We start from the raw sequence: 22,741 nt of genomic DNA on the forward strand, positions 1-22,741 counted from the left end.
ATTTCGCTACACCTAGTGTGTGTGTGACAATCATGGCTACTTTTAGAATGTGAGATATAACAGGATATTTATCATTTGTTTTCAAAACGCTTCAAAAAAAAGTGGGACCACAAAAATGTACTGTGGGACCCCATTTTTCTGACTTGATGGGGTCCCTGGGATCCCATTTTGAAAGTTCCTAGCGCCAACACCAACAAAAGTGGGACCCCAAAAATGTACTGTGGGACCCCATTTTTATGTCTTTGAAAATTCCTAGCACCAACACTGATGGAGTATTGCCCATCAAGCCATTTTGTACCGCTTGTCCCGTCCGGGTTCGCGGGGGGTGCTGGAGCCTATCTCAGCTGCATTCAGGCGGAAGGCAGGGTACACCTTGGACAAGTCTCCACCTCATCGCAGACTGATGGAGTATTGGTGCGTGCAAAACAGCAGCAGGCGTCTGCTAATCAATTCTAATACTAATCAAATATCATCCCAGGGGCCATAGATAATTCATTTGGGACAGCGCAGTTGGGAGAGTGGCCCTGCCAGCAACTTGAGGGTTCCTGGTTCGATCCCCACCTTCTACAAACCTCGTCACGTCTGTTGTGTCCTTGAGCAAGACACTTCACCCTTGCTCCTGATGGGTCGTGGTTAGGGCCTTGCATGGCAGCTCCCGCCATCAGCGTGTGAATGGGTGAATGTGGAAATAGTGTCAAAGCGCTTTGAGTACCTTGAAGGTAGAAAAGCGCTATACAAGACTTGGGGTAATACAAGTATACCCCCATTTGACTAAGCATACCATTTGACTTTGACACGTAGGCATGAAAACATTCAAAATGTTCACCTAAATCCGAATCACTAATTTCACATTTTGATGGATACGAATGTGGATCAGGTAAGGAGTTCATACTTTGAGGACCAACACTCTTATTATCAACTCTTACACCACCCTGAAGCAGAAAGTAGCCCGCGAACTAACATTTGGATACGTGGGGAAAAAAAACACGTTATTTATGGCTCAATTAGGTCTGCACCCACCAACTGTCACTGAGTAAACCACAACAATAAAACAAGCTTTGATTTGTTTGACTAATCATTTGCTAAACATAAGTAATTTCTACCCTTTTGTTGACAGGATGTGAATGTGAAGCACATGTGACCGTAGCGCATCAGAACTATACAATACGTCTCATGGACATATGGGCTCTCGTGTTTTATTGGCACTATAATTGTATTTCTTCTTCTAAAAGGCACATGTTATGGTGTCGTGTTCATGTTGGCCTGTAAAGCCCAGCCTTTTCACCTAAATGGCCCATCTTTCATGTGATGCTTTATTAGCTTTTGAGCAGAAAAGTATGGGCATGTTTTATTTTTTTATTTTTTTTTGTGTGCGTGTGTGTGTGTGTGTGTGTGTGTGTGTGTGTGTGCAGAGCATCTAAATCCCTGAAGTTGTATTCCCAGTTTTAAGTACAGCCAGATGGGCATCAGTGACACAAAAATGAGCCCGAGCAGAAACACGAATGCTGCTCAAGTCCAGAAAAAGGATAGGGATGGAGAGAGAGGCAGAAAACATACACGTGAACACATTATGCCAAAAAGTAGATCACAACATGAGTACCTTGGCAATTCTAAGTTAAAGAAGCAAATATATGCTGTACGATTTAAACAATGCCTCGCCAAATGTGTCAATACAGCATTACCACCTTTGCTTTAAAGGGGAACATTATCACCAGACCTATGTAAGCGTCAATATATACCTTGATGTTGCAGAAAAAAGACCATATATTTTTTAACCGATTTCCCAACTCTAAATGGGTGAATTTTGGCGAATTAAACACCTTTGTATTATTCGCTCTCGGAGCGATGACGTTACAACGTGGCGTCACATCGGGAAGCAATCCGCCATTTTCTCAAACACCGAGTCAAATCAGCTCTGTTATCTTCCGTTTTTTCGACTGTTTTCCGTACCTTGGAGACATCATGCCTCGTCGGTGTGTTGTCGGAGGGTGTAACAACACGAACAGGGACGGATTCAGGTTGCACCAGTGGCCCAAAGATGCGAAAGTGGCAAGAAATTGGACGTTTATTCCGCACACTTTACCGACGAAAGCTATGCTACGACAGAGATGGCAAGAATGTGTGGATATCCTGCGACACTCAAAGCAGATGCATTTCCAACTGGACTGGACGGATCAGCTTTCAGGAAAAGAGAGCGGATGAGGGTATGTCTACAGAATATATTAATTGATGAAAACTGGGCTATCTGCACTCTCAAAGTACATGTTGTTGCCAAATGTATTTCATATGCTGTAAAACTAGTTCATAGTTGTTAGTTTCCTTTAATGCCAAACCAACACATACCAATCGTTGGTTAGAAGGCGATCGCCGAATTTGTCCTCGCTTTCTGTCGTGTCGTTTTCGTCGGTTTCGCTTGCATACGGTTCAAACCGATATGGCTCAATAGCTTCAGTTTCTTCTTCAATTTCGTTTTCGCTACCTGCCTCCACACTACAACCATCCGTTTCAATACATGTGTAATCTGTTGAATTGCTTAAGCCGCTGAAATCCGAGTCTGAATCCGAGCTAATGTCGCTATAGCTTGCTGTTCTATGCGCCATGTTTGTTTGTATTGGCATCACTGTGTGACGTCACAGGAAAATGGACGGGTGTATATAACGATGGTTAAAATCAGGCACTTTGAAGCTTTTTTTAGGGATATTGCGTGATGGGTAAAATTTTGAAAAAAACTTCGAAAAATAAAATAAGCCACTGGGAACTGATTTTTAATGATTTCAACCATTCTGAAATTGTGATAATGTTCCCCTTTAAATGTAGGTAAATACAACAAATATTCAGATCTGCACAAGGAGTTTAAAGAGTGGCAGGTAATAAAGTTACCAGCTTCCCTCCTGCACATATAGATATGTAGATGTTCAATATTGTTAAATTGCTTGTTAAAAAATGATTGGCGCAGTCCAAGTCGCCCACAGTGTGTAAACTAATGCAAGTGAGTTGACAGAATTTTATAACAAATTTCCACTATTTCATTTGGGTTTTATCTTTAACATTGTGTGTTTTACTTGCTACATGTCACAGGGGTTAGTGCATGTGCCTCACAATACGAAGGTCCTGAGTAGTCCTGGGTTCCATCCCGGGCTCGGGATCTTTACAGCAACACTGGAGGTGACTATGACGTGTGCATTTTTCGCACATGTGTACTAGGTCGCGTTGCGCCAGTGGACGGAGGGCAAGGGGTCTTAAACGACCATTGTCTGTGTGGACAAGGATAAGGTTAGGTGGGATTTACCCTGGATAACCTTAGCAGGCTTAGTGTAGAAGGGACCTCAGGGAGGTAACGATATAATTTAATCACTTAATGTGACCAGAATCCTAATGGCTATCGTTATCATCATGGTATTGGATGTGCTTAAAAAAATTAAAAAAAACTTTTTACTAAAGATATTTTAACTGAGTTCTATTTAAAATAATAAAGTACATATGCTTTCCTGGGCAGAAGAACCATTACATATTGTTGAGCCATATTTTAACCCACAACCACGTGTCAAATTACAACACAAAACAGATTACAACGCAAGTCTCTTGGCAATTCCAAGTTAATGAAGCAAATATATAGACTTAGACTTCCTTTTATTGTCATTCAAATTTGAACTTTACAGTACAGATAAGAGCCAAATTTTGTTGCATTAGCTCGTTGTAGTGCAGGATAAAAGAGCAATAAGGTGCAGATATAAATAAATAAAAAAATAGATTACTGTACAGATAAATATATTGCACTTTTCCATATGCATCCACGTTTATGGATGTATGTTATATTGTCTTTATATTCCAGCGAGTTAATCCGTTTTTGGGGTGGAATTGAGGGGATTATTATGATGCGTTCAAGAGTCTTATGGCCTGAGGGAAGAAGCTGTTACAGAACCTGGAGGTTCTGCTACGGAGGCTGCGGAACCTCTTTCCAGAGTCCAGCAGTGAAAACAGTCCTTGGTGGGGGTGGGAGGAGTCTCTGCATATGCTAGTCCATGTACCACGATAATGCAGTGGTGTGCGTCCTCAAACACGATCTGACTACCAATTAACTTGCACTTCGGTGCACCGTGACAGAGAGGCCATGTGTACGACGGGCCTAAGAGGCCGTAACACTTTTATCACCCGCCCGTGAGACGGGAGATTCCTCTAAGATTACATTTAGCTTCACCCAAGGTGCAGTAGTTCAAATATATGTCCAGGCACACATTGAAGAAGTCTCACACACACACACACACACACACACACGCACAGTCTTACTCACCCCATACACGTGCTTCGCTCCTGCTTTGGCTGCAAACATGGATAAGATCCCAGTGCCGCTTCCCACATCAAGAACTATTTTGTCCTTGAACACGTGCTTGTTGTGGTACATGGAGTTGCGGTAGGTCAGGGTCCTCACTTCGTCCTTGAGCATCTCCTGGTTTAAGAGCGGGTTCAGGAAAAAAAATAATGCATGAGTTTAAACAACAACCAAAATCAGGGATGTCAAACATACAGGTTTTATCCGGCCCGCATGATAAGTTTGCCAAGTATAAAACTGAGCTGCTTTTTTTTTTTTTTGGTACGAAATAAACTGCTGTTCTCAATGTGTCCACTGGATGTCACAATAGCAATTCTGTTAGGCAAGCAAGCAAGAGGTACACAGTAAAAAAGTTGAAGTACCAATGATTGTCACACACACACATACACTAGTTGTGGTGAAATTGATCTCTGCATTTGACCCATCACCCTTGATCACCCCCTGGGAGGTGAGGGGAGCAGTGAGCAGCAGCTGTGGCCGCGCCTGGGAATACATTTTGGTGACTTAACCCCCAATTCCAACCCTTGATGCTGAGTGTCAAGCAGGGTCCCATTTTTATAGTCTTTGGTATGACTCGGCCGGGGTTTGAACTCACGACCTTACCGATCTCAGGGCGGATACTCTAACCACTCTAACCAAGGGGACTGTGGCTCCTCCTCGACCCACATGAAACTTAAAACCTGCCGTTTTATGTCGTCTGCTTCGAACACATCGTCATTTGGCACCCTCGTTGCCCCAAAATATCTCAGTCAAACAGAAAAGTGAACTCAACCCTTTTGAACAGTTTTTACCTCCGTTTCTTACGGTTTGTTGAGTTAGCTCTGGATTGATACGTGGACATGACAAAGGAGGTGTTTGATAACTAGAAGAGTTTACATGTTGTGTTTTTTGTTCAATCCCAGAAAAACTGCGATTTAAAGTTTTAATCCTGGCTTTGTAGACACACTGAGACCAAGTCTAAGCTCATTGTGCTTTTGAAGTTGAACCAATTTCCTCAGAATTTTCAACAAATTTGAAGTGTTTTCTCCCGATTATTTTTTTGTGATTTGTGCGTTTTCAGAATGTGCTTGTTCTATTTTGGGCCGAAGTAAAACAAAGAAAACAACCTGAAGTTGTCTTTTATTTTTAAGTTATCATGCCATGATTTTGCCATTGGGAATAGATTTTCCTCCATGCGGCCCCTGAGCTAAAATGACTTTGACACCCCTGAGATAAATACAACCTAATCACTGCTTCTCGCTCTTTATTTCATATTGTGAGGTCCAGAAATGAAATGTACCTGTCAGTGCTCCTGAATCATTACAAAACAGCAGTTTTTTCTTTTTAGTACAGCCTTTAATATGTCATAAACTTCTTTTGCAAAGTCAATGACCCCTGCAGGAAAAAGTGAATTGTCTCTGTAAGACAAAAGGTTCTCGTGAAATAAAAGTAAGGATTTTCATATGCTTGATAATATCATACAATGATGATTTTTCCTGTGCTATGGTCCTCCGTGTTTTTAAATTTGTATTTTTATTGATTGTTTTAATTGGTTTTACCCTTTAAAATCGTTTTTAATCATATTTATTTTTATATTGTTTTTATATTTATTTATTTTGTTTTTATTCAGTCATTGGTGGAGCTAAGGATAGTATTTGAATCTTGTTTTTAATATTTTTGTGCAGCACTTTGGAAACATTTTTGTTGTTTAAATGTGCTCCAGAAATAAAGTGGACTGGATTGATTGGATTGGTTGTACGGTATACCGATATTAGTATAGTACCGCGATACTAATGAATCATATTCGGTACTATACCGCCTCTGAAAAATACCTTTTTTTTTTTTTTTGCATCACATCTTCTTTCGTTTTTTAAAAATGTATATTATGTTTATGAACTCAGGAAATATGTCCCTGGACACATGAGGACTTTGAATATGACCAATGTATGATCCTGTAACTACTACTACTAAATTTGTGGTATCATCCAAAACTAATGTAAAGTATCAAACAACATAATAATAAGTGATTATTACATTTTAACATAAGTGTAGATAGAACATGTTAAGAGAGAAAGTAAGCAGATATTAACAGTAAATGAACAAGTAGATTAATAATTCATTTTCTACCACTTGTCCTTAGTAATGTTGACAAAATAATAGAATGGAAAATGACACAATATGTTACTGCATATGTCAGCAGCTAAATTAGAAGCCTTTGTTTGTTTACTTAATAATAAAAGACAAGTTGTCTTGTATGTTCACTATTTTATTTAAGGACAAACTTGCAATAAGAAACATGTTTAATGTACCCTAAGATTTTGTGTTAGAATAAAGCCAATTATGCCATTATTTTGTGGTCCCCTTTATATAGAAAAGTACTGAAAAGTATCGAAATAATTTTGATATCGGTGTCAAAAGACACAATTACACAATGCAAAAAAAAAAGGAGTTAAAGCTGCTGCATGTCACGTTTAGGTAGAAGCTTACAGGGTTCTCACACCCGAAAGAGCCGCAACCATTGTGACCCACTCTTCAGTTTTTTTAATCCTTTTAGATTGCAACGATCTCTCCTGGGTGGGCACGCGCCGTGGGCATGTGCATCTGTGCGAGGCAGCCGTGATTGAAAACCATAAAACCCAATTACTGTTTTTTGAGCCGCAATGTTGACAAAATATTACTTGCAATTGTGACAAATTTTGACATGTATCAGTAAATATGCTGACGACTTCACAGTGATTGCAGACACCTTCGACAAGGGAGACAAAAAGCTTGGCCTTAAAGTGGAACTGCACGGTTTTTATTTTGTCTGTCATTCACAATCCTTATTTGAGACAAGAACACACATGTGTCTTTCTCTAAATTGTACAGTTAAAAAAAAAAACAGGATTCATCTATTCCCCCTTTTAAATCCCTACAAAAACATTCCAGCAAAGCTTGAAATGATCAAAATGTGGTAAATATTACATTGTATAATTATAATACATATATACACTATAATGCCAAAAGTATTTGGCCACCCATCCGAATGATGAGAATCAGGTGTCCTAATCACTTGACCCGGCCACAGGTGTATAAAATCAAGCACTTAGGCATGGAGACTGTTTCTACAAACATTTGTGAAAGAATAGGCCGCTCTCAGTGATTTCCAGCGTGGAACTGTCATAGGATGCCACCTGTGCAACAAATCCAGTCGTGAAATTTCCTCGCTCCTAAATATTCCAAATTCAACTGTTGGCTTTATTATAGGAAAATGGAAGAGTTTGGGAACAACAGCAACTCAGCCACCAAGTGGTAGGCCACGTAAACTGACAGAGAGGGGTCAGCGGATGCTGAAGCGCATAGTGCAAAGATTTTCTGCACAGTCAGTTGCTACAGAGCTCCAAACTCCATGTGACCTTCCAATTAGCCCACGTACAGTACGCAGAGAGCTTCATGGAATGGGTTTCCATGGCCGAGCAACTGCATCTAAGCCATACATCACCAAGTCCAATGCAAAGCATCAGAGCAGTGGTGTAAAGCACATCACCACTGGACTCTAGAGCAGTGGAGATGCCTTCTTTGGAGTGATGAATCACGCTTTTCCATCTGGCAATCTGATGGACGAGTCTGAGTTTGGAGGTTGCCATAAGAAGGGTACATTTCGGACTGCATTGTGCCGAGTGTGAAATTCGGTGAAGGAGAAATTATGGTGTGGGGTTGTTTTTCAGGAGTTGGGCTTGGACCCTTAGTTCTAGTGAAAGAAACTGAATGCTCCAGGATACTAAAACATTTTGGACAATTCCATGCTCCCAACCTTGTGGGAACAGTTTGGAGCAGGCCCCTTCCTTTTCCATTATGACTGTGCACCAGTGCACAAAGCAAGGTCCATAAAGACATGGATGACAAAGTCTGCTGTGGATGAACTTGACTGGCCTGCACAGAGTCCTGACCTGAACCCGATAGAACACCTTTGGGTTGAATTAGAACAGAGACTGAGAGCCAGGCCTTGTCCAGTGACCTCACCAATGCGCTTTTGGAAGAATGGTCGAAAAATACTTTTAAACACACTCCGCAACCTTGTGGACAGCCTTCCCAGAAGAGCTGATGCTGTAATAGCTGCAAAAGGTGGGATGGCACTTCAAATTCATATGTGAGTCAAGGCAGGTGGCCAAATAATTTTGGCAATATAGTGTACTTACATTGTGTATCTAAAACATGGATGGAGGTTTTTTAGAGGGCTTTATAGGCGAATCCCCTTTAACTGTACTATTAGTTGCCTCTTGCTCGTGTTTTTTTTTTTTTTTTTTTACGATTTAGACACAATTTGAGACACAAAGAAGAACACGTGTTTCTGTCTCACACAAGGATTGTGAATGAGGCAATTTAAAAAAAAAAAGTGCAGTTCCCCTTTAAATTCAGCTGGGCCGAGACTGAACTTATGCACATAGGTGACGATACCGTCCCACGACCCTTTCAGTTCAATGATACCTCATCCTTTAACACCCACCTTCAAACTCCTTGGATCCACAATGTCCAAAACCGGCGACCTGAAACCAGAGGTAGACAGACTCAAAGCCCCTTCAGTCCCCTGTGGCAACACTGAGATCTTTCCAGAGAGACCCAAGCCCAGACTTTACAACCCGTCTGGTGCAGAAACCTGGCGCCTAAATAACACTACGGCCAGGTTGGACAGATTTGACATCAGAGCCCTAAAGAGAATCGAGGTAGGGAAAAGGTTCCATTATGTCCACAACACAGAGATCTTAGAGCGGACACAACAACTCCATGCCTCTCGATTTGCAGCAATGCGAAGAGTGCGCTGGTTCAACTATGTCATCTGCTGACCATCTGACCATCCAACTCGCGTCATCCTATACTTTGACCCCCGCCAAGCAGGCTGGAGACGTCTTAGAGGCGCCACCCGCACCATGCTGGCTTTGCATTGCGGCTCAGGATCTAAGGCAGTGGTTCTTAACCTTGTTGGAGGTACCGAACCCCACCAGTTTCATATGCGCATTCACCGAACCCTTCTTTAGTGAAAATAAAATGTTTTGTTTTTTTTCAAATTCAAGACAAAGTTATATGTTTTTGGTAACACTTTAGTATGGGGAACATATTCTAAGTAACAAAGACTTAATTTAGAGTTATTTGGACACTAGGGGAACATATTCTAAGCAATAAAGACTTAATTTAGAGTTATTTGGTTAGGGTTAGGGCATACTTGCCAACCTTGAGACCTCCGAATTCGGGAGATGGGGGAGTGAGTGGGGAGGGGTGTTTGAGGTGTAGCGTCCCGGAAGAGTTAGTGCTGCAAGGGGTTCTGGATATTTGTTCTGTTGTGTTTATGTTGTGTTACGGTGCGGATGTTCTCCCGAAATGTGTTTGTCATTCTTGTTTGGTGTGGTTTCACAGTGTGGCGCATATTAGTAACAGTGTTAAAGTTGTTTATACGGACACCCTCAGTGTGACCTGTATGGCTGTTGACCAAGTATGCCTTGCATACACTTAAGTGTGTGTAAAAGCCGCACGTATTGTGTCACTAGGATGGCACGCTGTTTGTTTGGAGGAACAGCGGACGTGATTCAGGTTGTAGAGGACGCTAAAGGCAGTGCCTTTAAGGCACGCCCCGATATTATTGTCCGGGTGGAAATCGGGAGAATGGTTTCCCCGGGAGATTTACGGGAGGGGCACTGAAATTCGGGAGTCTCCCGGGAAAATCGGGAGGGTTGGCAAGTATGGGTTAGGGTCAGGGTTAGAGGGTTAGGGTTATAATAAGGCCATGCCGAATAAGGCTATAATAAGTACTTAATAATGACTAGTTAAGGGCCAATATGTTACTAATTTGCATGTTAATAAGCAACTAATTAATGGTGAATATGTTCCCCATACTATAGTGTTACTATGTTTTTTTTTTACTGGTGCATAAAATGAACCGTGCATGAACATCACCTTGTTCAAACAACAAAACCAACACAGTGCATAAACTCACAACAAATTACACACCTGCCAATCAGTCAGCTGTTGCCGTACCCGTAATACGTCGATAGGGAGAAGTTTGTATTTACACGATGAGTCGGGTGTGTTTTGACCTGCGCCGAACCCCTGAGGCCGACTCACCGAACCCCTAGGGTTCGATCGAACCCAGGTTAAGAACCACTGATCTAAGGGCTTCCGACGTGTCCCTGGAACAAGTCCGACACCTCGCCCAGGACAGACCAGCCTTGGTAGGACTAGTCAACATGGTTCGTTATACTCTCAGTAAAGTGCAAGAACAATGAGAAGAAGAGAGATTAGTCAAATGTGTCCTCTTAAACCACTATTGGTAACACATGCTAACCATTGATGGTGCTCTTATATTTTTTTGTTCAAAGGGGAACTGCACTTTTGTTTTAGATTTTGCCTATCGTTCACAATCATTATGAAAGACATGACGACGGAGGTTTTTTTTTATTTTTTTTATGAAGTTTAGTAAATATTAAATAAACGGAAATAAAAGTCCGCCAACAGGCGCTCCTCTATTTCGCCCATAGAAGCCGATAAATAACCATTCAAAAAGCGCCAACAATACTCATTTTACATTTCATGATTTGAATAGTAACCAAGTATTAGTGATATTGTTATTATAAGCGCTAACGCAGACCAACTATTTACCACAAGGTTGTGTGCCAATGTTGACACCATCGAGTGGTCTGCCCCTTTCTCTTACCCCTGCTCCCTGTAAGTTTATGGTAGATCATAAATCATGCGTCTCACCTGAAAAGCAGATGGCTAAGGATATAATCCGACAAGTTGGGACACTGACAGCCATTTAGGACCTGGAACTGGCGAGAACGACAGGAAAATCGCTTGTCCCCCCCCCCCCCCCCCCCCCCGCCCTATTTCTTTGAGGATTTTGAGACATTTTCCATTTAAATAGGAATATATGAGCATCACAATGACAGCAGATATTGTACCGTAAGTGATGTTTTATTATGTTTGCTGGCTCTCATAAAGTCTGCAGTTAGTAATAATCAGTGATAAAGAAATAAAAAAAGCGTCATAAAAACACATAAATATTAAATGTTATTATAAATGTGTCATGTCTGTTGTTCATGTTTTTGTTTGGCCATGTGCTGTTTGTTTTTTGGACTCTTTTTAGTTCCTGGTTGTGCACTCTTGCTTGTTTTGTTTCCATGACTACTCATTAGTTTCACCCGTCTCACGTTTTGCACTCGCACACCTGTCACTAGTTATGTTGGTATTATTTAAGCTTGCAGTCTGTCTGGCGACATTACCTCCTTGACACCCATGCTATCTGATATCCTTACTACTCATGCCATTGTCACGCTGCCATAGTTTTCATGCTGCTCGTTTCTTGCCACGTGAGTTTTGTGTATTCTTGTCACAGTAAGTGTTTGTTTCATGTTCATAGTTTTTTGCCCAAGTGCTAGTTTTGTTTTATAGTCAAGTTTGAATCTCCGTCTGGTGCGCGCTTTTTGTTTCTTCTTTTGTTAGTGATAAAAATAAATATGTCTTTACCTTCACGCCTTGTCCACTCCAACTTTCATTGCAACTCGGGGAAAACGAACAACCCATAGTCCATATCCTGACAAAATGTGCCTGTTACTACATTACATGTATACAAAACCCTAGTGCAGTGGTTCTTAACCTGGGTTCGATCGAACCCTAGGGGTTCGGTGAGTCGGTGTAAGTGTAAATACAAACTTCTCCCTATCGGCGTATTACGGATACGGCAACAGCTGACTGGTTTGCAGATGTGTAATTTGTTGTGAGTTTATGCACTGTGTTGGTTTTGTTGTTTGAACAAGGTGATGTTTATGCACGGTTCATTTTGTGCACCAGTAAAAAAACATGGTAACACTTTAGTATGGGGAACATATTCACCATTAATTAGTTGCTTATTAACATGCAAATTAGTAACATATTGGCTCTTAACTAGTCATTATTAAGTACTTATTAATGCCTTATTCGGCATGGCCTTATTATAACTCTAACCCTGGCCCTAACCCTAACTAAATAACTCTAAGTCTTTATTACTTAGAATATGTTCCCCTAGTGTCAAAATAACTCTAAATTAAGTCTTTGTTACTTAGAATATGTTCCCCATACTAAAGTGTTACCAAAAACATATCATTTTTATTTTATTTTTTTTTACTAAAGAAGGGTTCGGTGAATGCGCATATGAAACTGGTGGGGTTCCGTACCTCCAACAAGGTTAAGAACCAATGCCCTAGTGTTTGGATGTTTTTTTAAGGGCTCTATAGGCAGAATTAAACGGCTCCCATAGGCTCCATTGTAAGCAGACTTTTGATCACATTTATTTAATATTTATAATGCATTAAAATAAATAAATCATCCGCCGTAATGTCTTTCATAATAATTGTGAACGATTGGCAGAATTCCCCCAAAAAAGTACAGTTCTCCTTTTAAGAAAATTAAATTTGGAGCCAGTGACATACAGCAGCTCTGATATTACAGTTGTATTAGTGTGGTAATGTATTATTGGGAGAAGCTGATCAATCAGATATGGTTGATTTGGCATGTTTTCCCATGTTCTGTCATAATACTGCAGGTATTAAAATAAAATGTTGGTTATTACATTAGCCCTCTATCTGTATTGTGCAGACCGACCTGTCCTTCTGTTTTACCAGCTGTGTGGCATCATTCTGTTCGGTGTATTTATTTAGTTACCCTGTTTAGTTTAGAGTTTATTTGTACTTGTTGCTGATTCATAGTCGATGATTCACTGTGCACCCATGGCTGCCTCCTGACTTTTGGTCCTACTGTAACTACGTGCACCTATACATATGCATACTGTGACAGGTTCATTAGAACAAGCCGTCCTAAAACCTCAGCGACAATTAATCCAGGCTCTTAAAAAGTGAAGAGCACTGTACTGAACACTAATTGGCTTAAAAGCCTGCCAGCTCTCAGTTCGTTGTCAAAGACCCGTTCGGTGTTCACGGCCACTTGCTGCGGTCCTGCCTGCGAGAGGTACACGTCTGGTCGTACCTGCGGTTTATACATGCTGTGCGCACATTTCCTACCTTAATTAGTGCGTTTACAGGACAAAACATTAGAAAGTAGCGTTGACCTTCAAGCCCGAAATGGCGCAGTGACCCATAGGCGCCGATCTACATTTCTGCCAGTGGGTGCTCGGTGTGTGTGTGAATTAGTGTTGTCCCGATACCAATATTTTGGTACCGGTACCAAAAGTATTTTGGTACTTTTTGTTACTTTTCTAAATAAAGGGTACCACAAAAAAATTCATTATTGGCTTTATTTTAACAAACACATGTTTCTTATTGCAAGTTTGCCCTTAAATAAAATAGTGAACATACAAGACAACTTGTCTTTTAGTAGTAAGTAAGCAAACAAAGGCTCCTAATTTAGTCTGCTGACGTATGCAGTAACATATTGTGTCATTTATTTACCTATTATTAAGGACAAGTGGTAGAAAATGAATTATTAATCTGCTTGTTCATTTACTGGTAATATCTGCTTATTTTCTGTTTCAACATCTACACTTCTGTTAAAATGTAATAATCACTTATTCTTCTGTTGTTTGATACTTTACATTAGTTTTGGATGATACCACAAATATGATGATACCACAGACATACTCAGTGGCCTAGTGGTTAGAGTGTCCGCCCTAAGATCGGTAGGTCGTGAGTTCAAACCCCGGCCAAGTCATACCAAAGACTATAAAAATGGTACCCATTACCTCCCTGCTTGACACTCAGCATCAAGGGCTGGAATTGGGGGTTAAATCACCAAAAATGATTCCCGGGCGTGGCCACCGCTGCTGCTCACTGCTCCTCTCAACTCCCAGGGGGTGATCAAGGGCGATGGGTCAAATGCAGAGAATAATTTCGCCACACCTCGTGTGTGTGTGTGACAATCATTGGTACTTTAACTTTTAACTTTAAATATGGGTATCAATCCGATACCAAGTCGTTACAGGATCATACATTGGTCATATTCAAGGTCCTCATGTTTCCTGAGTTAATAAACTTAAAAAACATTTTAAAAAAACAAAAGATTTTGTGATGTTAAAAAAATATCGATGTAATCATAGTGGTATCATTACAGTGGATGTGAGGTGTGGATCCACCAATGGCGTTTGTTTATATTGTAGCGTCCCGGAAGAGTTGGTGCTGCAGGGAATTCTGGGAATTTGTTCTGTAGTGTCTATGTTGTGTTGCGGTGCAAATATTCTTCCAAAATGTGTTTGTCGTTGTTGTTTAGTGTGGTTACACTATATGGCACATGTTTATGACAGTATTGGCATTGTTCATACTGCCACCCTTAGTATGACATGTATGGCTGTTGAGTAAGTATGAACTTCATTCGCTTGTGTGCAGTGTGTTCAAAATCAAGGTGATTGTGTTATTAGTTCATTATTGGGCATAATGAAATGTTGGTTAGACTTTCTTAAATAGAGATTATATGATTTGTAACTTGTTTTAATGTGAAATGGACCAAGCTCGCCACAAAACAACAACATTGATTTTTCAAAAATTATTTCAAATATTGAAAGTTGCCATCAATCCCACGTGGGTGTTCCACGGGATCGGTGCCTATGCAGGGACCCACAGTACCCAGCAGATGGAGATGTAGTGAAAAAAGCTTGCTGTGTATATTTTTTGTGTGTTTATTATTACTGGGTGTTGTCTATTGCAGTGTTTTTCAACCTTTTTTGAACCAAGGCACATATTTTTCATTAAAAAAAAAATAGGGAGGCACACCACCAGCAGAAAACGTTAACAAATTAAACTTCACCAAGTTGTTGTTGTATTTTGAGTTTATTGTTTTCCTGTGTAGTGTTTTAGTTCCTGTCGTGCGCTGTTATTTTGGTGGTTCTTCCTGTTTTGTTGGTGTTTTCCTGAAGCAGCTTGATTGATTGATTGAAACTTTTATTAGTAGATTGCACAGTACAGTACATATTCCGTACAATTGACCACTAAATGGTAACACCCGAATAAGTTTTTCAGCTTGTTTAAGTCGGGGTCCACGTAAATCAATTCATGGTATTCACGCCTTCCTTTGAGTGCTATTGCCTGACCTGCTTTCTATTGGCAAAAAATACTATTTCAGTTGTGCGGACGCTTTCCTTCTTTGTGGGGACATTGTTAATTGTAATGTCATGTACAGATATACTTTGTGGATGCCGTCTCTGCTCCACACGCTGTAAGTCTTTGCTGTCGTCCAGCATTCTGTTTTGGTTTACTTTGTAGCCAGTTCAGTTTTACTTTTGTTTCGCATAGCCATCCCTATGCTTCATTGCCTTTTCCTTTCCGTTTTGTTCATTTTTGGTTTAAGCGTTACATACCTTTTTACCTTCACACTGTCTCCCGCTGTGCTCTGCATATTGGGATCACGACAAACCATTCCGACTTCTACAAAGCAATGAACTACCTGCTGCCACCTACTGATATGGAGTTTTACATGGTTACCCTGCCGAGCTCTATACAGCACAGACACTAGACAACGACACATTATTTGCAGATTATAATTATTAATTTGCAAATAATATTTTTTGGACCAATTAGGTGAAGTTGCATAATTTACCACAGCACACCAGACAATATCTCACGGCACGGCACAGTGGTTGAAAAACACTGGTCTATTGAACATGCATGTGTTACGACTGCGTGGCATGGTGATGCCGGAGGTCGTCTTTTCAAGATGCAGAGGGGTCAGGAAGCAGCTTGCAGGTGAGAATAAATGATTTATTCGAGTTGTAGTACAAAATATGCTGCGCGGTGCCCACGGCACAGAAAACAAAAGGGTAGCCAAAAGATGCTAATATCAAAAATGCAGACTATGAGCGAAACTAGGAGCGTAACTTGTTGCATGGGAGCAAACAAAACCAACAGACCGAGTGAGGCCAGCGCGTAAACTAAATAGCCCTCTGATTAGTGCCCGGGCAACAGGTGCGCGTCCGGGACACTAACCAGAGGCAGGTGACTATAATCTGCCGTCATGGCAACAGAAACAAACTCAAGAGGTGCTGAAAACACAAGTGACTTGAAAACAAAAACAAAAATATGATCCGGGCAGCGGATCATAACAGCATGAGTTGCTCTGCTGCCATTTCGCTGACCCTGCAGCAACCATTACGCTGAATAATCATATATCCTATTGATTGGATCTGTAAGTGTTGTTGTCGTACCTCGTGGATGCCAAAGTGGGCGTACGAGTCGAAGTAGTAGTCCTTTGAGGTCATCTCCTCGGGGTTACATAGCTTTGCCATCTTGCCCCGTCCGGAGCAGTTGGGAAGGCCGGCGGCGTGTGGCGTGTGTGGCGGTAGAACAGGTCTTGGTGTCGGCTGCTGGATGGAAGGCACAGGCTTTGGCAAGGAGGTGGGCTGAGCCGACCGCGATGGAATGATGCGGACCGGCTGCGGCTGTGGCAGCTGTAGAAACAGCATATGGTTAAAACTACGCATTTTCATATGTGAATAACACACACGTCAACTTTATTTCCTCAAATTGATAGCTTGCAGTCGGAGATAACTGACCCCAGCAACATGTTTGAAGGAGAAAAGGTGAGGCCTTTAATCGCAGGAACACCAGGCCTACCGTCAAGCATGATGGTTGTAGTTTCATGCTCTGGGCCTGTTTTGCTGCTTTTCCCGCACGGTGGTAAATTAGAAATATTGGATACACAAAGGGAGTGGAGGAAATGGCATAAATAGAGGCGCAGAGTTAAAACTGGGTAACAAAATGGCACACTGACAAAGCTTAACCTACTGTTACTATAACTATCTACAAGGTTAATATAGCTGGCTTCTCTGTCTTCCCCTCCATTTGTCTGCTTTCTTTTGTATTTCAAGTTATCATTACATATATGTATTGTTGCATTTGAACAATTGTATTGTTGATAATAGAGGTGAATTATTGTTATTATTCATTATCAATAGTGCTATTTCTATTGGTATTTGTATTGCTCCATTTGCAGTGTAATAATGGTCATTGTCATTTATGTATTATTATTTATTTCACTAACTGCTTCTTTGCTATCACTTTTACCATCATATTTGTACATGTCGTATTCGCTGATGTTGTTTTGTTGTTGTTGTTATTGTTATTGTTGTTGTCTCTCTGTCTTATCCCCCTCTTGTCCCCACAATTTCCCCCTCTGTCTTCCTTTTTTTCCCTTTCCATCCCCTCCTGCTCCGGCCCGGCTGCCCCAAATGATAATATAAATACATTTAATAAAGTCAAATACAAATAAGGCAACAAGAGAAGTATCCAGCCCTTCTCTTTTGTAAAGTAAATTTGTACAGCCGATACAGGCATCTACATCAACTATATGATTTGCCTGAGAAGCTGGACAGGACAAAAAAAATATATATATAATTAAAAAAAAAAAAAAGAGGTGCAGAGTTAATGTCACACGGTTGTATTACTGGTATACTGTGTCAAAATGATCCAAAATGGTTATTAAAACAACAAAGTTAGTGGTGACCCAAGACTTTTGCACAACAGTTAAATCGTTCCTTTTTAATCGTGTCATCTGCGGCTCCATGATTCTGTTTGGTGAGTCAAAAAAAAAAAAACTTTGATCGCCGTCTTCCGTCAGCCTGTTAGTCAACACAAGGCAAGGAAATGTTGCTCTGCACAGACGGCATACACATAAAGCCCTGATTATCTGCTCTAGGTGCCTGCTGGGGAGCCTGTGTCAGGCTGTGCCTTTTGTGAGGGAGTGAAACCAAGAGGCAGGGATGGAGAGATGGAGGCAATGAACCGATGTGCCATTCTTGTGTTTACACTCCTTCTGACCCAAAGGCCTTTCACCTTAATTATCACCAGTGGCAAAAGCAATAAGTTGTTTTCAGCAACAACAAAAAAAGCTCTGAAGTGTGACAGGATAAGCTCACGGTTAGGCGATATATATTGCATCCTTATGCCATATGAAAATATATCACAGAATATTATTTGGCATACAAATAATAATAACAATATTTTGAAATGGGTAAGAGGTTTTTCCTCCCATGACTACCGACGATACTTACCGCATTTGTAGATAAGAAAGGGAAAATAATTCCAAAAACCCCATAATGTAGGACATAATTTGAGCCCTTCAATACATGAATATTAGCAAACAAACAGGATACATCCTGTCCTGCGCCTGATGATGTACAATGTCTCGTGTTTTTTGTTTATTCAAAGGTAAATCTGTAATATAAATGTATACTCATTTATACACTTATTGGCCCCTAGACACATTTTTTCTCTCAATGTGGCCAACCATGTCAAAATATTGGCCCAGCTCTGGTATATGTATATATATATATATATATATATATATATATATATATATATATATATATATATATATATATAGGTGTACCCCGCCTTCCGCCCGATTGTAGCTGAGATAGGCTCCAGCGCCCCCCGCGACCCCGAAGGGAATAAGCGGTAGAAAATGGATGGATGGATATATATATATATATATATATATATATATATATATATATACCAGAGCTGGGCCAATATTTTGACATGGTTGGCCACATTGAGAGAAAAAATGTGTCTAGGGGCCAATAAGTGTATAAATGAGTATAAATGATATATACACATTTAGCTGTAAAAATCGGTGTTTGGTTCCCTTTTTTCAGGAACACTAATGCCAAAAGTCACAATGTCCGATTCTAAAAAAAGACCACCTCAAAAACACAGAACGGAACTTTACAGTTTTTTTTACTGAACGGGACACCCAAAATGCCCATTAAAATAAAGAAAGTGGGATTTACAATATTACCAAAAGCAATAAAACACTGAATATTAACATTATATGAACATCGCTCCTCTCTTACATTTCTCATACCAGCTCCTCGATAGCAAGTAGAGATGTCCGATAATATATATCGTCCTGTAATATCGGAAATTATCGGTATCGTTTTTTTTTATTATCGGTATCGGTTTTTATTTTGTATTTTTTTTTTTTAAATTAAATTAACATAAAAAACACGAGATACACTTACAATTAGTACACCAACCCAAAAAACCTCCCTCCCCCATTTACACTCATTCACACAAAAGGGTTGTTTCTGTTGTTAATATTCTGGTTCCTACATTATATATCAATATATATCAATACAGTCTGCAAGGGATACAGTCCGTAAGCACACATGATTGTGCGTGCTGCTGGTCCACTAATAGTACTAACCTTTAACAGTTAATTTTACTCATTTTCATTAATTACTCGTTTCTATGCAACTGTTTTTATATTGTTTTACTTTCTTTTTTATTCAAGAAAATGTTTTTAATTTATTTATCTTATTTTATTGTATTCATTTAAAAAAAAGTACCTTATCTTCACCATACCTGGTTGTCCAAATTAGGCATAATGATGTGTTAATTCCACGACTGCATATATCGGTAGATCTCGGTATCGGTTGATATCGGTATCGGTAATTAAGGGTTTGGTCAATTTTGGATATCGGCAAAAAGGCATTATCGGACATCCCTAATAGCAAGCAAAACACAACAAAAAATACAACAAACAGAAACATATGAATGCAAAGTAATAAACATCTACAATATGATATGTTGTCAATTTTATGCAGACATTTGTTGTAAAAATCAGTTTTTGACACACGCGTTTCGAGCTGGCTACTCTGAAAACAAACCCCGCCCACTCTGTTTTGTTCCTCGTCTGAGCTGCTGTGACGTAGATTACCGTAATAAATAGTATAACACTCAAAAGCGCATATTTCAACCATTGAAATACTTTCTGTAGTTCAAGGCTTACGATACTTTAAAAACAGCACTGCACATCATAATGGCAGCTACAGTTTTGATGTTAAAGATCTAAAAAAATCATGTAGAACGTCCAGCGGGCCGGACTGAAAATCATAATGGGCCGCATGTGGCCCGCGGGCCGTATTTTGCCCAGATCTGCTTTATACGGCCTGTATTAATGTCTTACTGTAGCAGATGGTGTTAAGCAACAACAAATAGGGTATGTACGTATTAGATGTGCTGATAGTACACACTATGTGCAATCATTTTCCTCACAATATATAATATATTTTATATAATATATTTATAGAATACAATTTGTACACAGGCAATTAAAAATGTCTTACAGAAAATTACAAGTAGGCAAAAAAGATAACCATACAAATCATCATCAATCAATAGATAAATGAATCTATCAATTCAAGTTAAAATCATAAAACATAATCATGAAACAAATAATTCAAATTAAAAATCAAACAGTGTGGATAACATACTTTGTTATTTAAAGTCTAGTATTTGAGCTACAAGAAGCAAGTGCAGTGGCCTAAGCACTGGACTAATATGGTCATATTTCCATGTTCTAGTCAGGACTCGAGCAGCAGCATTCATGATGTACTGCAGCTGCTTTACAGCTTGTTTAGAGAGAGCCCAATGGGAAGGCCACTGCAACCTCGAGACAAAAATGTCAAAATCCCCTGCAGTACCTCGGCGGTTCCCCTCGGGGACCACCTCGGGGTCGCGGCCCCCCTTATGCTTTAGACTTTTATTAATCTACTTGCTAATTTCCTGCTCATAGCTGGTAACGCGGTTCCAGCTACACTTCTATTGAAGTGTACTAAGCACCGATTCTGTTGCGGTGCCATCTGAATCCCAATTCTTACTTATAATGATTATAAATTGATAGAACATTTTTAATAATTCACTTTCAAAAATATGTTTTTAGGCAATCTCCGCGCTTTCTCACTGCTCTGCGCGTACATGTCATACAACAGCAGCCAACAGGAGCTTTAGTAACCTGTTTTGATCATCCATCCATCCATCCATTTTCTACCGCTTATCTCTTTTGGAGTGGTAGGGGGGGTGCTGGAACCTATCTCAGCTGCATTCGGGCGGAAGGCGGGGTACACCCTGGACAAGTCGCCACCTCATCGCAGGGCCAACACAGATAGACAGACAACATTCACACTCACATTCACACACTAGGGCCAATTTAGTGTTTGCCAATCAATCTGTGCATGTTTTTGGAGGTGGGAGGAAGCCGGAGTACCCGGAGGGAACCCACGCAGTCACGGAGAGAACATGCAGACTCCACACAGAAAGATCCCGAGCCCGGGATTGACCTCAGGACTACTCAGGACCTTCGTATTGTGAGGCACATGCCACCGTGCTGCCCCTGTTTGGATCATGTTTCATTAAAATTAAATGTACCGAATGATAATTTGCGAGAATCGGTTTGAATCGAGAATCAATTCTGAATCAAATCGTCACCCCAAGAATCGGAATCAACTTGAATTGGGATTTGTTGTAAGATTCACATCCGTAGCTGGATTCTTGTCTCCTCATGCTCTCTTGCATGTTTAGTTATTCCTCCAGTCCTTCATTGATAATGATACTTTGACATAGTGATTTAGTGCCATGGAGGTAAGGATTAGTAACTTACAAGCAGCTCTGCACTATGGATGGACACACTTTAGTACGCGACATTGCATAAACGGCACATTAATTGCTTGCGGGACATAGCTCGAAGGGGCAATCAAGATGCGTTATCACGATAGGGTTATAAAAATGTAAATATCGTAGGCCAAATGCCAAATTAGTTTCATCGATCGTTTATATTGTGCAATCTTACTTCGTACTGCAACTTGACAAGGCTCAGTCATGTCAAGCTTGTCTGTTTCAACTCCTTCTGTTGAGTGCAAAGAGCACATATGGACAATCTGACAAAGTTGTGTGGAAAATAGGACGCAGTCACGCCAAGGCTGAACCAAGCAAAATCAATATGAGGGGTTCACTAATAACACACACTCAAGACCTGCATAGTGGAATCTTATTGTATTACATAGGTGCCCTAATGCCACTACATATGTGAGTGCTGGTCTCGAAGCACTTGCATCAATCAATTATCCATTTCTCTCATCCTGTGCAGGCTTGCAGCACTCTGGCAATGTTCGAATCAATCACGGACAATGTACAGTTAGAAGTGCAGAAAGAGCAGGAACTGTAGCAGATTTGGCAAAGGTTCTAAAGATGGGTTTGAAAAAGTTACATCGAGCAATGTTAATCACATTTATTGTTTTAGAGTTTGAGTCTTGTTGCCCAATGATACCATCACATTTTGTTTCAGTTGTTTGATTCAAAAAGTGCAACTCTTATTTTCTAAAATATATAATATATATATTAGGGCTGCAAATCTTTGGGTGTTCCACAATTCGATTCAATATCGATTCTCGGGGTCACGGTTCGATTATAAATTGATTTTTTCCGATTCAACGCGATTCTCGATTCAAAAACGATATTTTTCCGATTCAAAACAATTCTCTATTCATTCAATACATAGGATTTCAGCAGGATCTACCCGTCTGCTGACATGCAAGCATAGTAGTAGATTTTTGTAAAAAGCTTTTATAATTGTAAAAGAGAATGTTTTATCAACTGATTGCAATAATGTAAATTTGATTTACTATTAAATGATTAATAAAAA

At 40.2% G+C, this 22,741-nt stretch overlaps 1 protein-coding gene across 1 annotated transcript in view; it reads right to left on the reverse strand.

The window, feature by feature from the left end:
- The window catches only part of LOC133612592 (protein arginine N-methyltransferase 8), an 84,223-nt gene that overhangs the window by 54,416 nt on the left and 7,066 nt on the right, over positions 1-22,741 (reverse strand). Inside the window, exons 2-3 of the mRNA XM_061970157.1 lie at positions 16,464-16,706; positions 4,292-4,447 (exon numbers count right to left, since the gene is read on the reverse strand). Coding sequence (XP_061826141.1) covers positions 4,292-4,447; positions 16,464-16,706 — 399 coding nt within the window. The remainder of the gene's footprint in view (positions 1-4,291; positions 4,448-16,463; positions 16,707-22,741) is intronic.

Source organism: Nerophis lumbriciformis, linkage group LG10 (assembly GCF_033978685.3).
Source record: "Nerophis lumbriciformis linkage group LG10, RoL_Nlum_v2.1, whole genome shotgun sequence".
In the NCBI taxonomy this organism is placed as follows: Eukaryota; Metazoa; Chordata; class Actinopteri; order Syngnathiformes; family Syngnathidae; genus Nerophis; species Nerophis lumbriciformis.